At 36.8% G+C, this 15,583-nt stretch overlaps 2 protein-coding genes across 2 annotated transcripts; one reads left to right on the forward strand and one right to left on the reverse strand.

The window, feature by feature from the left end:
• The first annotated feature begins 856 nt into the window (after nt 1-856).
• LOC106311525 (cytochrome P450 86A4) lies at nt 857-3,782 on the forward strand. The gene is made up of 2 exons (XM_013748714.1): nt 857-2,076; nt 2,403-3,782. The coding sequence occupies exons 1-2, from the start codon at nt 1,655-1,657 to the stop codon at nt 3,592-3,594; spliced, it is 1,614 nt and encodes a 537-aa protein (XP_013604168.1). The 5' UTR covers nt 857-1,654; the 3' UTR covers nt 3,595-3,782.
• A 458-nt stretch (nt 3,783-4,240) lies between these two features.
• Nucleotides 4,241-11,368, reverse strand: LOC106311526 (glycerol-3-phosphate 2-O-acyltransferase 4). The gene is made up of 4 exons (XM_013748715.1): nt 11,158-11,368; nt 6,185-6,685; nt 5,029-5,503; nt 4,241-4,757 (listed from the first exon to the last, which is right to left on the reverse strand). The coding sequence occupies exons 1-4, from the start codon at nt 11,362-11,364 to the stop codon at nt 4,342-4,344; spliced, it is 1,599 nt and encodes a 532-aa protein (XP_013604169.1). The 5' UTR covers nt 11,365-11,368; the 3' UTR covers nt 4,241-4,341.
• Nucleotides 11,369-15,583: the final 4,215 nt, after the last annotated feature.

Here is a 15,583-nt window from a genome sequence, read left to right on the forward strand (position 1 = left end):
CTCGGACTGCGGACTTCGACTCTAATTGACATGTCTAGCCACGAAAGCCCATATAAAGGGAAAGATTCAAGAAGTGTTCATCTCAAAACACTTGCCCAGCTGATAAACGGAGAGGAGATGAATGGTGAAATCCCACTGAATAGTATTGACATGCCATTCATGTTGTAAGCTCCCCAAGTCGATAATATATCAAATTAAACTTAAGAAATCCTTAACACCCAAATTGCATGTTCCATGCATGTTTCGTAATATATATATATATATATATATATATATATATCGTATTATCCTTTTGGCCCTTTCTCTAAATCATAAAAACAAGGTAAAATGGCACAATGATATATCAGTATATGAAGCAGTTAAATGATGTTGAAACAAGACTAAATTAAAAGAAACAATACGACCAGTTACAGTCTTGGAGAGTAACAAAAGTCAGCACAACCCTTTTGTGTTTTTGACTTTCATCCAATTTTTTGACATTTCTTAGTACTTAATATTCCTCTTCCATGTCCCATTTTATTTTTCAGTCTTTGGTTAATATTTGAGTATTTTCATCAGTAAATAAAATCCAAGATAAAGAAGCATTAAAAGGAGAAACCAAAAAGTCAAAATAGTGACACAAGAAGTGTTTCTAGTTGGCTTAATGAGGGGAGAAACTCAGAGAAGTGTTTTCCTAAAGTAAATACTAGTCTAGGTCTCGAGCTGCTTACCAAATCCTCAAACAGATAAACCCAAAACGAGGAATTTTGTTAAAAGTAAAAGCTCTCTTCTGGTCCAAATGTATACGTGTGAGTTCTCACGTCTAGCTAACTTACAAATTTTATTTATATCATGTAGTATAATATAAAATATACCAACTTTTTTTTTGAAACAAACTAAAATATACATAAAATATTTTTTATAGATTAATCGATAAAACCCGTCAAACCAGTAACCAAACCCAGCTAGAAAAAACGTCAAACCAGTAGACCAAATCCAGCTAGAAAAAAAATTAACTAGATCAGAATAAATTTATTTAAATATTAGCATTTCTTCAGTTTAAAATTCCTTTGAATTTGTAAAACAAACCAAATATTTTCAAACTGAAACAACTAAACAAACGAAACCAAAAAGGTGAAAATATCATTTGTAGCTGTACCTATAAAAGATATTAGATCTTAAAACCTATCTCAGCAGCAAACCAAACATGTGTTAACGTTTAGCCCTGATCTTCTACATTTTTTTAAAAAAGTAGACGATTTTTTTTTTCTTTTTCCCTACCATCTTTTTGTGCCTTATGTTCTCAACTAATCCCATTTAATTCACCACACAGCAACATTAGACATACGATCTATAAATGGTCATTAAATGAAACTATTCCTTTCGCTGCAAAATTAGGTACTAGCAAAGCATAAAACACACCACTTTACCACTTCTTGATATCCAAAACTGAAAAAACCTCTCATTAAACACATAAATAGCTATAACTCAACGAGAACCGCGATATCATAATGAGTGTTTGAATCTGATAGTTACGAGTGAGAAGATTGTAAATAAGTGAGAGAAGCTCCTTTCCTCCCTATAAACTTCCCCGGAAAGTTTATTCATTCCCATCCCAACTTCATCTTTTCACTTCTCTTCTCAATCACCACATTCATATTAATCAAAGAGCTATATGGAAATATCCAATGTGATGCTTCTTGTAGCGATCGTTGCAGCGTATTGGTTATGGTACAAGAGGATCTCACGGTGGCTAAAAGGTCCACGTGTGTGGCCTGTATTCGGCAGTCTCCCTGGTCTGATAGAGCAGCGTGACAGGATGCATGAATGGATCACCGAGAACCTCCGTGCGTGCGGCGGTACTTACCAGACTTGTATCTGTGCAGTGCCTTTCTTGGCAAAGAAGCAAGGCCTCGTGACTGTCACGTGTGACCCGAGGAATCTTGAACACATGCTCAAGACCCGGTTTGATAATTATCCTAAAGGTCCAACGTGGCAATCCGTCTTCCACGACCTTCTTGGTCAAGGTATTTTCAACTCTGACGGAGACACTTGGCTATTCCAACGCAAAACCGCTGCTCTTGAATTCACAACAAGGTAATCTAATATACCAAATTAACCGTTCTGTTTAATACTAATTTTTGTAAGTCATCATGCATTGATATTGACCAAATCCTATTCCTTCATTTAGTCAATTCTTTTGATATATTTATCTCCGGTTCACCACCAGGAAAAACAAGTTAACAACCCCATTTGTTTAATCTTTGGTTTTGCGTTAATATAAATATCTGAACTAATCCCTCAGCCTCAGGGTTGCTTTCACGGTTTTAATATACATATCATCAAATCAAATGGAACCTTTAGTTATCTTCGGTTTACTAATGTAGTAATACTCAGTTTGGTAATGTAAACTTATCATGCAGAACGTTGCGGCAAGCCATGGGAAGGTGGGTAAACCGAGGAATTAAGCTCCGGTTCTGTCCAATTCTTGAATCAGCTCAAGCCAAAGCCGAGCCGATTGATCTGCAAGACTTGATACTCCGGCTCACATTTGATAACATTTGCGGGTTGGCTTTCGGAAAGGACACGAAAACCTGCGCGCCGGGGCTGCCTGAGAACAGTTTTGCGACGGCTTTCGACCGAGCCACCGAAGCATCGCTCCAAAGGTTTATTTTGCCGGAGTTTCTGTGGAAGCTGAAGAAATGGCTTGGACTGGGCCTAGAAGTCAGTTTGAGCCGAAGCTTGGAAGAAATGGATGGATATTTAGCCAAGGTCATTAATACACGTAAGCAGGAACTGATGAGTCAGCAAGAGAGTGGACACGACGATCTCCTCTCGCGTTTCATGATGAAGAAGAAAGAAGCGTACAGCGACACTTTCCTCCAACACGTGGTGCTTAACTTCATCCTAGCTGGACGTGACACGTCATCAGTTGCGCTGAGCTGGTTCTTCTGGCTCATCACGATGCATCCGACCGTCGAGGAACAAATCGTCCGCGAGATCTGCTCCGTTCTGATCGAGACACGTGGCACTGAGAACAACGCCGCGTCTTGGACGGAGGAGCCGTTAGGTTTTGACGAGATCGACCGACTGGTTTACCTGAAGGCGGCGCTCTCGGAGACGCTCAGGCTCTACCCGTCGGTGCCGGAAGATTCGAAGCACGTGGAGAACGACGACGTTTTACCTGACGGGACTTTCGTGCCGGCGGGATCTTCGGTGAGTTACTCGATATACGCGGCGGGGAGGATGAAGTCGACGTGGGGAGAAGATTGTCTCGAGTTTATCCCGGAGAGATGGATCTCCCCCATCGACGGCAAATTCATCAACCACGATCAATATCGATTCGTGGCATTCAACGCAGGACCAAGGATCTGCCTCGGAAAAGATCTTGCATATCTTCAGATGAAGACCATCGCGGCGGCGGTGCTTCTACGTCACCAGATCACGGTGGTTCCGGGACACAGAGTGGAGCAGAAGATGTCTTTGACGCTTTTTATGAAGAATGGGCTTCTGGTTAATCTGCATAAGAGGGATCTCGAAGGAACCATAAAGAGTCTAGTGGTGGCGAAGGGTGACGGTGTCGTCAACGGCAAATGTGACGGCGTCGCCGTTTGATGGATGACCGTAAGCAATAGAAGTTACGTTGGCTTAAAGCTGATTACGTCTCTGATTTATAAACACATTTTTTTATTCCAAAGAAGAAAAAAAAAAACATGTTGGACAGAAATACGATTAATGGTTTTAAATTTGTTCAATATGAAACTGTAAGCATATACATTTCAATAATATTTTTCTGGCTTTGTTTTGTTTATGTAAATTTTTGAAATAATTTTATTTCATATATGAATGTATTGTACTCTCTATAATCTTTCGAACTAGCTCTCTCGTTTCTTCATTTACTATACTCATGCATCAAAAACAAGGCTCCGAATATTGGTTTTATAAGGTTTGCATGCATATATTTGGAGCAACTTTTAAAAAAACTTTTTTTGGCGTCCAATTAGAGATCAGTTTCTTAACATTGCATGGGAAAAGTTACCATATACTATATGTCCAGTCACTTGTATATTAATATTATCCAAGTATTTTTTTGCTAAAAGTAGTATCCACATTCCAAAGTCATCAAGAAAAAAATGATCATAAGCAAACTACAATGGGAAACGACTGAGCCACAATCTTTACCGGACTTTGTTTGTTTTTCTTTCATATTCGAAAGGGAATATATTTTAGAGTATACTACTAATTAATCATTCAAAAAAGATGAGGGGGAAATACTAAAATCATTAAATGTAATTCATTATCCAATGCATGTTCAACGAAAGTTTTTCCTCCAACAATCCATTACAAAGTAGAAAGCCGTAACTAGCTGGATTTATCATCCTTTGTCTTCTTGATAGACTCAACCTTACCGTCGTTGCCTCCAAGCAAAAGATACTTATCCTTCCTTGTAAGTTCAGTGCACTCGAACCCCAATACTCCACCAATCACCTTCTGAACGTAATTAGCCACCTCGATTGGAGTTTTACCGCCGCCGTTTACCGTCATTTCTTCAGGCAAACGGTCCAAGAAAGTGGCCTCGTAGCTAGGTCTTGGGTTCATGAAGAAGAAGTAAGGATCCCAGAATTTTACACCTCTGACTGTCGTTCCATTGAACATCCCTTGCTTACAGTTCATGGCCACAGGTACGATCCGGTCGCTTAGCTCTGCAAATAGAGCACTGAATCGCAGCAGATACGGTTCTCTACAAGTCGTGCCTTCAGGGCAGATCACCAAATCACCTGTCGCAAATATAGTAAAACACTTATAGAGATGCTCTCTTTTCTACTTTTATATAGACGAAAGTTATCTTATTCTACGCATGAATATGATTAAATATTCAGACTAGACCAAATGTGATAAAAATGAGACCAGTTATGTATCCAAAAAGTGAGAGATACTCTGTTTCTGATATTTATGAAGTAGTTGTTATATTATCTTTTTCAAACCAATTTTCTAGTAAAGATTCAGAGTCACTCTGCCTATAGTAATAAGGACTGCTGTTACAAATACCTTTCTCTAGGAGTTTTCTCATGCGGGCAGCATCGGCGGCACGGTCTCGGGTCAGAGCGACGGCAGGGATGGGAGAGAGCATCCGGGAGAGGCGAGAGACACTATAAGTGACGCATGAGATCTTACGGCCGAGAGCAATGGCGATGATGATGGGGTCAAGAGCAGTACGGTGGTTAAGGACGTAGAGGTTTCCGGGAGTGCCGGGGGAAGGAGGAGGGGGACGGTGGCCGCGGATAGTGAGGTGAATACCGAGGATCTCGTAAGTGTAACGAACGAAGCGTTCAGGTAGAGGAAGGTTGAAGTAGACGCGGAAGATGGAAAGCATGAAGCCGAAAGGAAGCCAAAGGTAAATGATTAAGGCGTTTAAAGGCGTCGGACGTTGGACTAGCCGGCCGTCGTGGAAGATTATGCGGTTCTTGAGACGCTCTATGGGAACTGTTGTGGCTGATTTGGTCTCATGCACCATGTAACCTTCCTGTTACAATTAAAATAAGCAACTCGTTACCAATCATTTAAAAGATTCAAAAGTTTCACTATTATAGTAAGAAATATGGTAAAATACTGAAAGTTTCAGGGTATATGAGAAAAAAAAGAAAAAAAATGTTGACATATGGGATCGGTCATTAAATGGACCATCCAACTTACGTGGGGATGGTAGTTGGTGATAGGTTTAAAGCATTTATGAAAACTACTACTTCTATCATATTCTATCTACCTACTTTTTGTAAGTTGAATTTTATTACATTCATTTATTGAATTCACATATACGTATGATTACAAGTTTTTTTTGTATGCTAAATCAGTTTTTCAAAAACATTAGAAGAATACTTAATCTAATTGTTTCCATGCAGACATACACATACAAAGTAAATAAATCATCTGGACGTAAATGGATCATGTGAAGGCTGTTAAAATGTTAAAAAAGGGGGTGGATGGACAAATTATTGTATAATCTATCCCACTAGCTAGATCATGTGAACCCTTAACGCGGCATTAATATAGGTCCTACTGCATTCATTTAAAGTACTTAAATTCTTTGATTACGAAAGGTTTTTGAAGTATCAGACACTCAACTTAATTAACTAGGCCACCTAAATCGGGTGTTTAAACGATTCAAGAAACGTAAAATAAGCTTGGAAAAGGAGATAATACGCACCTTGCAAATGGACATGAAGTCGTGATCGGAGGTGCGGTCACCAAGGCCAAGATCCGGTGATTCGTCTCCAAACTCCTTTAAGATGGCTAATCTTTTCAAATCGCCAACAAGAACACCAGGCTTCTTCACAAACCCAGTGGCTTTCATTGTTTTAGGATTCACTTCGATCTCTGTTCCTAAAACTTTGTCTCCTCCCAAGTAATCCTTCACGAAAGGCTCAACCATCACTATGGGGTTCGCAGTGACCACCACTTTCCTCTTGCATTTATCAAACACCTCGAAACTGTCCTTCCTCACATCCGCCGCGTAGAACCGTGGAAGAACGGCGCGAGAGACGAGTTCGATGTCGCGGATTTTGATGCCGGCGAAGGAGATGTAGATGAGGATTTGGATGCCGAGAGCTTCGGAGACGAAGAGGTAGGCGATGATGACGATCGGGAGAGATAGAAGGAGGATCAATCCACGGAAGAGACTGCCTGCTTCTATGGCGACGAGCATGAAATTGTTGGGAAAATTATCCAATATCGATGAGATGAAGATGGTATTAGACAACTAGAAAATTTAAGAAGAAGACTCTTAATATTTAGGAAAGGGTTTACTACAAAGATTTTGTTTTTGGAAACTCTCTCTTACAAATATTTTCTCTCTTTGTTTTTCTTGATTCTTGGATTAAGGCTTGATTATGATTTGATTAGTTTTGGGCTTAAGGAGGGAAATCCAACAAATCTCCCCCTTCCCGATTTAGCCCGAAACAGTCGCCATGCCTGTGCCTTTGCAGCAATCTTCAAACTTCTTGATCGGTAATACTTTGGTCATAAAGTCTGACCAATTTTCGTCGGTGTGTACCTTTGTGAGATGTATGAGCTTCTCTTCCAGAACTTCTCGGATCCAGTGATGTCGGATATCAATGTGCTTTGAGCGAGAGTGAAACGTTGGATTCTTTGCTAAGTGAATAGCACTTTGGTTGTCACATAGCATGTTGTACTTGTCTTGCTTTACTCTCAACTCAAGCAAGAAGTTCTTCATCCATAGCATCTCCTTGCATGCTTCCGTTGCTGCGATGTACTCCGCTTCCGTTGTGGATAAGGCAACACACTTTTGTAATTTCGATTGCCAGGAAACAGCTCCCCCTGCAAAGGTAGTCACAAATCCTGATGTTGATTTCCTTGAATCTTTATCACCAGCCCAATCTGCATCGGTGTAACCGTTCAGCTCCAATTTTCCATTGCCAAAACATAGACACTTCTTCGTTGTGCCTCGTAGATAGCGTAGGATCCACTTAACTGCTTTCCAATGCTCCTTTCCTGGATTCGCTAGAAAGCGACTCACAACTCCTACTGCATAGGCAATGTCCGGTCTGGTGCACACCATAGCATACATGAGACTGCCTACTGCTGATGCATATGGGGTAGTCTTCATTTCTTCTTTCTCTTTCTCACTTGTTGGACTTTGCTCCGAACATAACTTGAAATGTCCACCAAGTGGAGTGTTCACTGGCTTTGCCTTATTCATGTTGAATCTCTCCAACACCCTTTCAACATATCGTTCTTGGGATAACCACAAAAGCTTCTTTGGTCTATCCCGAGTGATTTTCATTCCAAGAATCTGTCTCGCTTGCCCCAAATCTTTCATTGCAAAGGACTCTCCTAGGTCATTCTTCAATGCGGCTATTTTGTTGCGATCTTGGCCCACAATCAACATATCGTCAACATAGAGTAATAATATGAGAAAGTCGCCGCTTTCGTACCTCTTTATAAAAACGCAATGATCGTTCTTGGTTTTCTTGAAGTTGTGATCCACCATGAAGGAGTCAAACTTCTTATACCATTGTCTTGGGGCTTGCTTGAGACCGTAAAGACTCTTCTTTAATCGGCACACCAAGTCTTCTTTTCCTGGAACCTTGAATCCTTCAGGTTGCTCCATATAGATCTCCTCCTCGAGTTCACCATGTAGAAAGGCCGTCTTGACATCGAGTTGTTCAATCTCCAAGTCTAGAACTGCTGCTAGACCAAGAACCACTCGGATAGAGGACATCTTCACCACTGGAGAGAATATTTCTTCAAAATCTATGCCTTTCTTTTGGTTGAATCCTTTCACAACCAATCGAGCTTTGTATCTTGGATTTGAGCTTCTATCTTCATACTTCAACCTATACACCCACTTGTTCTTCAAGGCTCTCTTTCCTTTTGGTAGCTTCATCAGCTCATAAGTGTGATTATCATGCAAGGATTGCATTTCATCTTGCATAGCTTCAACCCACTTATCTTTATGGGTGTCTCCTATGGCCTCCTCATAGCTTTGAGGCTCCCCCTCATCTGTAAGATTAACGTACTCATCTCGATAATATCTTACAGATGGTCTTGTCTCTCTTCCAGACCTTCTTGGCTCATGTTCTTCCTCTGGCTCCACTTGAACTTCTTCTTCACCTTCATCACCATTCTGATCCATGATAGGATCCCCTTCACCCTCATCTCCAATCACTTGTTCATGATCTTGAGGCTTATGAGAATCTTCATTCCTTACAACCCTTAGCTTTGGTTTCTTTGATTTGTTGATGTCTTCGATTGTTTGATCTTCGAAGAAAACAACATCTCTGCTCCGGATAACTTTTCTGTTAACCGGATCCCAAAGCCGATAGCCGAATTCGTCTTTTGGTGATCCAAGATAAATGCACTCTTTAGTCTTAGAGTCTAGCTTGGCTCGTTCATCCTTAGGTATATGGACAAACGTTCTGCAACCGAACACCTTCAAATGGTTGTAAGAGACCTTCTTACCCGACCAAACTTCCTCCGGGACATCGCCTTCCAAAGGGACTGATGGTGTAAGATTTATGACGTCCACTGCAGTCTTTATGGCTTCTCCCCAAAATGGTTTGGGTAGTTTAGCGTGAGAGAGCATGCACCGAACTCTTTCTGTGATCGTTCGATTCATTCTTTCAGCTAGCCCGTTCAGTTGTGGCGTCTTTGGTGGTGTCTTCTCCATCCTGATTCCATGAGCTTTGCAAAACGCTTCAAAGGGACCTCGGTACTCTCCACCATTGTCAGATCGAACACACTTGAGTTTTTGACCCGTACTTCGCTCTGCTTGGGCTACAAACTCCTTGAAAGCATCAAGAACTTGATCTTTTGACTTCAAAAGGTATACCCATACCTTCCTTGAATGGTCATCAATAAAGGTGACGAAATATGATGCCCCTCCATTGGATTTCTCGGACATGGAGCATACGTCAGTATGCACAAGATCAAGAATATGCTTTCTTCTCATAGGCGTAGATGATCTTCGGAAAGCGACCCTATGTTTTTTCTGGTTAAGCAATCATGACATGGTGAGAGAGAAATACCTTTCATATCAGGAAGAAGTTTCTTGCTAGAAAGTATACTTAAACCTTTCTCACTCATATGCCCGAGTCTTCGGTGCCATATATCGATGTCATCACTTGCAACGTTTACTTCTTCCTTGCAAAGCTTGGCTTGTGTTACATATAAAGAGCCTTCTTTTCTTCCTCGAGCCATGATCAAACTTCCTTTGGTTAACTTCCATTTGCCACCACCAAAATGACTGTCCAAGCCGACATCATCGAGCTTTCCGGTTGATATGAGATTGAGTCGCATGTCGGGAACATGTCTCACATCCTTGAGAACTATCTTACATCCAGTGTTTGATGTAAGAATAACATCCCCCTTTCCAATGATCTTGCTTCTTCCTTGATTTCCCATTTGAACATTACCAAAGTCACCACTTTGATAGGTTGTGAAGAAGCTTCCATGAGGGGTGACGTGAAAAGAAGCACCAGAATCAACGATCCATGAGCTATCATCAGAGCTAAGATTACATTCTCCAACGAGATATAATTCTTCGCTCTGGTCTTCCACAATGGTGGTAGTCTTTTCTTCATGCTTCTTTGTAGGATTGAACCGGTCTGGTTTGATATTACCAGCTTGTTTGTCTTTCTTGAAAAACCGACATTCCGACTTCATGTGACCCTGTTTGCCACAGTAATAGCAAGTAACTCTCGGACGTGACTTGGATCTTCCTCGAGATTGGTCTCGTCCTCTGCTTCGGTTTTGACCACGAGTCTCTTCTCTACCTCGTCTATCAACAATGTTAGCTTCTGAATATGAACTCGAACCTCGTTCCTTCCTGCGAACTTCTTCGTTTAGAAGGCTATCAGTGACGGTGTCCATGGTAAGCTTTCCCTCCGGTGCTGAATTGCTTAGAGTGACAACTAGTGTGTCCCAACTCTCCGGCAGTGAACTGAGGAGTAAAAGGGCTTGCATTTCGTCTTCAACCTTCATATCAACTTTGTTAAGCTGATTTACAATCCCCTTGAAATTGTTCAAGTGCTCCATCATGCTCTGGCCATCCTTGTACTCCAACTTTACCAACCGTCGAACAAGAAGAGCTTTGTTTCGAGGTGTTTTCTTTTGAATCATGGATTCAAGTTTTGTCCATAATTCAAAAGCATTTGTGTAGGTAGAGACATGTTCAAAAAGAGATCGGTCGACATACTTACGGATTACGGCAACCGCCTTTCTATTAAGAATCTCCCATGCTTTATCATCCTTTCCTTCCGGCTTATCCTTCATGATGATGGGCTCATGCAAATCCTTACAATAAAGGTGATCTTCCATCATCGGTTTCCAATAAGAGAAGTTGTCCGTCGTGAGCTTGAACATGTCACCTTCAAAGGTAACGGTGGCCTCCATCTTCACTTCTTCAAAGATAACGGTAACCTTGCTCTGATACCAGCTGTTGGGAAAATTATCCAATATCGATGAGATGAAGATGGTATTAGACAACTAGAAAATTTAAGAAGAAGACTCTTAATATTTAGGAAAGGGTTTACTACAAAGATTTTGTTTTTGGAAACTCTCTCTTACAAATATTTTCTCTCTTTGTTTTTCTTGATTCTTGGATTAAGGCTTGATTATGATTTGATTAGTTTTGGGCTTAAGGAGGGAAATCCAACAGAAATAAGGGAAGGAGCTTCGCGAGAGGAGAAGAGTCCCGTCAAGATCCGCAGCAATCGAATCATACTCTCCGCTTTTACACTCGCTTATCGGAGGAAAGCTTGTGCTCTTCTTCTTCGCCGGAGACATTTTCTTTCTTTCTCTCTTGAGTCTTTTTGTCAATTTGGGAAAGAAAGAGAGGGAAGGGGTCTCTGTTTTAAATGCGCTCATTCAAAGTGGTTAACCGCTCAACTATTAGTTATCACTCCAATCAATATGACCTCTTTACGATTTTATCCTTTAACTATCCTTTTCTAACAATTATAACCCTGATTCTCACTTTGTCCCCCATTAGATTTAAAATTACACATCGCAATAAACATCCTTTATGATATACTACTAGGTGTTTTCCAGCAAAGAATTTTTTAAATCTAATTTATATTTAAAAATAAATTTATTAAATATTATATATTTTACTATTTTCTTACTAATATTTAATATAGATTTGATATATATTAAATCAATTTGCATAAAACTAATAAAAACTATATAATTATCAAAAATTTAGCCTAAACAATATTTATAAAATTTGTAGATATATAAGAAACTAATGATTTTACGATTAAATATTTATTTTTTAAAAAAATTGTAGAAATTTTTGTAAACTTTAGTAATACAAATTATACAAAAATAATAATATTTCGAAATTTGAAATGTTATATATGAATATATTTATTTTATAGATGATGTTAGGGGTGGGCATTCGGGTTCGGTTCGGATCTAATCGGGTTTCGGGTTTTCGGGTTTAAAGATTTCAGCCCCATTCGGATATTTCTAAATTTCGGTTCAGGTTCGGTTCGGATCTTTGCAGGTTCGGTTCGGGTTCGGATAACCCATTTAAATTATTTTTAAAATTTTAATATTCATTATATGCTTAAAATTTCTCTAAATCAATAAATCAAAATAATATATTACATATAATTTTGTATAATATATGTCAAAATACCTAAAATTAACATATAAATTGGTTTGATTTAAATATTTGGATTGAAAATCAAAAGATATTTCAAACATTTTGGTGTTCTGAATATATTTTAGCTATTTTAGACATTTACTTTTGACTATTTATGTATATTTTTAAGTATTTTAGACAACTACAAAGTATCTTCTATATTTTGGATGTTTTTAATATATATTAAATCTAAAAATAAGTAATATATTTAGGTATATAAATCTATTTTGGTTACATTCGGTACCCGAGATACTTCGGTTCGGGTCGGATTCGGTTTCGGTCCTTTAGATACCAAAATTTTGAATCCGTTCGGATATTTAATCAATTTCGGTTCGGGTTTGGTACTACTTTTTCGGATCGGGTTCGGTTCGGTTCTTCGGATCCGGGTTTTTTGCCCAGCCCTAGATGATGTATGAGCTATTACCATATTTAAAAAAGTTTACCAAAAATAAATATCAATATTAAATGTAATATATGAATTATTACTATATTCTAATAAGTTTGTCAAAAATATAAATCAACATTAAATGAAATTATCCACGTCGTATTTTTCCGGAAGCCATGTCATCAATTTCAGTAGCCATGTCATATTTGTTTTGTGAAATTAATTGTAGATGGAACATGTGGCAAAATCATTTCGTAAATATAGTCTAGGGGATTAGATTTACTACGACTATGGATAACAGTTCAATATGTAATTAGTATATAGGCTATTACATTAGTATTTAAATATAATGAAAATTGGGTTGAATATTATCAATAGTGGATCAATTTATAAATCTTATATATTAAAACAGAAGTCACAGCCTTGATTCATGTGTGATTTTTTTAAAAAATAGACTTAATAGATTTATTCTTATAAAGTCATGTTACATTTAGTATCTACTCTTATCATTTAAATTTTGGGCCTACCAGAAATTTTTATAGGGTTATCAATAATTCAATTTAAACAATAGATGATCTATTGGATTTATAGATAGTGTAAATTAAATAGATATAATTTAATTTTATAATATTATACCTCCATATGTTAATTATTTAAATATTTGTCGATGTTAACTTTTAAAATTATAAAGATTTTTTTTTAAATAACAAAAATCATATTATCTAACAATGATTAATCTTTACTACCTTAAACCAATAAAACAAATTTAAAACTATATAGTTTATTTTAAAAATTAAACAAAAACTAAATTTTTAATTATTTACTCGATAATATAAATCAATGAAGCGAAAAGTTTACTTTTTAAAAAAACTTTCTAAATTTGTGAAATGTTACAATATCTTTGAATATGACAATAAAACAATATTTTACTAATCTTTATATATATAGTTACTATTTTAATAATGAAATAATAATCCAAAAATATATATAGAGAAGAAGATACAAATACATGTGAAAATTTGAAACAATTTATTCAATGAAAAAAATATACCGTAAATTTATTATGTTTTAAAAATTGATAGAAACATATATATTATAATATATTAATATATAGCAATTTAGAATTAAAAACAAAATATTTATATAAAAATAAATGAAAACAAAAACTCGCGCGGTTGCGCGGATCGAAATGTAGTATACTTTAAGTCATGCGGTTTAAGACCAAAAAGAGGGATCTATTATTTATTGATTGACACGAAAGAAATTAGCTTAGTAGCTCACCTAAATAGACGGGCCGTATAATTAGTTGAGTTGAGTGATCTATTAAAATAGTAGTTGGCTATATGTTTGTGTACATATTGCTTACCAATGACTTTATGTGTATACATGCTATAACTGTTTTGAATGATGCTTTAGCTTACAGTTGTGCATCCAACTAGATATACAGATAAAACTGAAATGCTTTAATTTTTTCGGGCTATATAGCAAACTTAGTTTTAAACAAGTCAATATACTGTTGTTCAAAAAAAAAAAACAAGTCAATATACTATTTTCTTGAGTTTGTCGACTAACCATATTTTGACTTTTTAGTGAGCTTTGAGTCTTCTTCTTATTTTTCATAATAAATATAATAATAAGAACTTTCTTGTACATAGTCAATTGATATAGTAATAATATGTTAGATGGTTGGTGGTTGGAACACCTTTGAGCCAGCATCCGACCACGTGAATCTTACAAAGAAAAGATAGACTTTGTGTCTGCTTGGAAAAGTTCGAACTCGACGAGATTATAAAGTGTAGACTAGAATAGCTTTGGATTGGGTAATCCACTCGACGAGATTGTTTTGACCTCTTGAAGAAGTAATAAAATTTAAAATGTTTTCTCTGAGCTTTGGTTGGCCATCCATCGGAACAACACAAAATGACTCTCTTTTGACTTACTACTTTCTTGAGAAAAACATATACCTTGTAAGATTAATACTCTTTCTGTTCTGAAAGTAAAATGTTTTAAATTTTTTCTTGTTCCACAAAGATAGATTTTCTATATTGTTAAGGTACTTTATTATAGTTTTGAAAAACATTAATTGAGAATATTTGAATTGATTAAATTTCATTAGTGAAAAGTTATTGGAAAATGTATAATAAAGTAAAAAATAAATTAAATTATAAATATTTATTAAATTTTTAATAAACATGCATACTCTAGAAAATTTTATTATTTTCAAGATTTTCGAAAACAGAGGGAGTAATATTTGCTTCCTTAATCCTGATTGATCAGGCCAAATTTGTAGTATTCTTGTCAAAATGTATTTTGTCTTACCAAATAGATATATAACGGGCCATACTACGTTAAATTAATGAGCCCAAAAGAAGTCCAATATGTAAATGGTCTTAACGTATGTGGGCTAAATTAAAGCTAAACTAAACTAAACTAAAGATATAAACAATAATTGGGTTCACCCTGTAGTTAATGGTCACCACATTCTTCATAACCAACAGGAATGATTAAAAAATGCAATAAAAAAAAAATTAAACAGCTAAAAAAAAACACCGGACATTAATTAAAGCCGTATGCAAAATTCTAAATTCCAAAAACCTAAACTCTATAACCCTAAATTCCAGACACTAAACCATAAACCCCAATCTTAAAATTTAAACCCTAAATCTTAAATCCTAAACCCAAACTCTAAACAATAAACCCTAAATTCTAAAATCTAAATCCTAAAGCCTAAACCCAAAACTCAAAACTCAAAATTCTAAACCCTAAATCCTAAAATCTAAAACCCTAAATCCTAAACCCTAAACTCTAAATATTAAACCCTAAACCCAAAACTATAATCTTAAATCCAAAACTTTAAATCTTAAATCCAAACTCTAAATTCCAAACCCTAAACTCAAACCTCTAAACCGTAAACCTTAGTCTTATTATCTAGCAGTTGGGTTTACGGTTTAGAGGTTTGGGTTTATGATTTAGGGTTTAGAATTTGAATTTTTGGATTTAGAATTTAGAGTTTAGTATTTATGGTTTAGAGTTTTTTTTTTTTTTTTTTTTTT

The sequence above is a fragment of the Brassica oleracea genome, chromosome C8, assembly GCF_000695525.1.
Source record: "Brassica oleracea var. oleracea cultivar TO1000 chromosome C8, BOL, whole genome shotgun sequence".
NCBI classification, from domain to species: Eukaryota; Viridiplantae; Streptophyta; class Magnoliopsida; order Brassicales; family Brassicaceae; genus Brassica; species Brassica oleracea.

What these genes read in the sequence shown, in the direction of transcription:
- LOC106311525 (XM_013748714.1), top strand. Translation starts at nt 1,655, where the DNA reads ATGGAAATATCCAATGTGATGCTTCTTGTAGCGATCGTTGCAGCGTAT. An exon ending in GCTCTTGAATTCACAACAAG is followed by an intron (nt 2,077 to 2,402) that starts GTAATCTAATAT and finishes CTTATCATGCAG; the next exon opens with AACGTTGCGGCAAGCCATGG.
- LOC106311526 (XM_013748715.1), bottom strand. Translation starts at nt 11,364, where the DNA reads ATGAGCGCATTTAAAACAGAGACCCCTTCCCTCTCTTTCTTTCCCAAA. An exon ending in CGCGAAGCTCCTTCCCTTAT is followed by an intron (nt 6,686 to 11,157) that starts TTCTGTTGGATT and finishes TTTCCCAACAAT; the next exon opens with TTCATGCTCGTCGCCATAGA. An exon ending in GAGAAAACTCCTAGAGAAAG is followed by an intron (nt 4,758 to 5,028) that starts GTATTTGTAACA and finishes TATTTGCGACAG; the next exon opens with GTGATTTGGTGATCTGCCCT.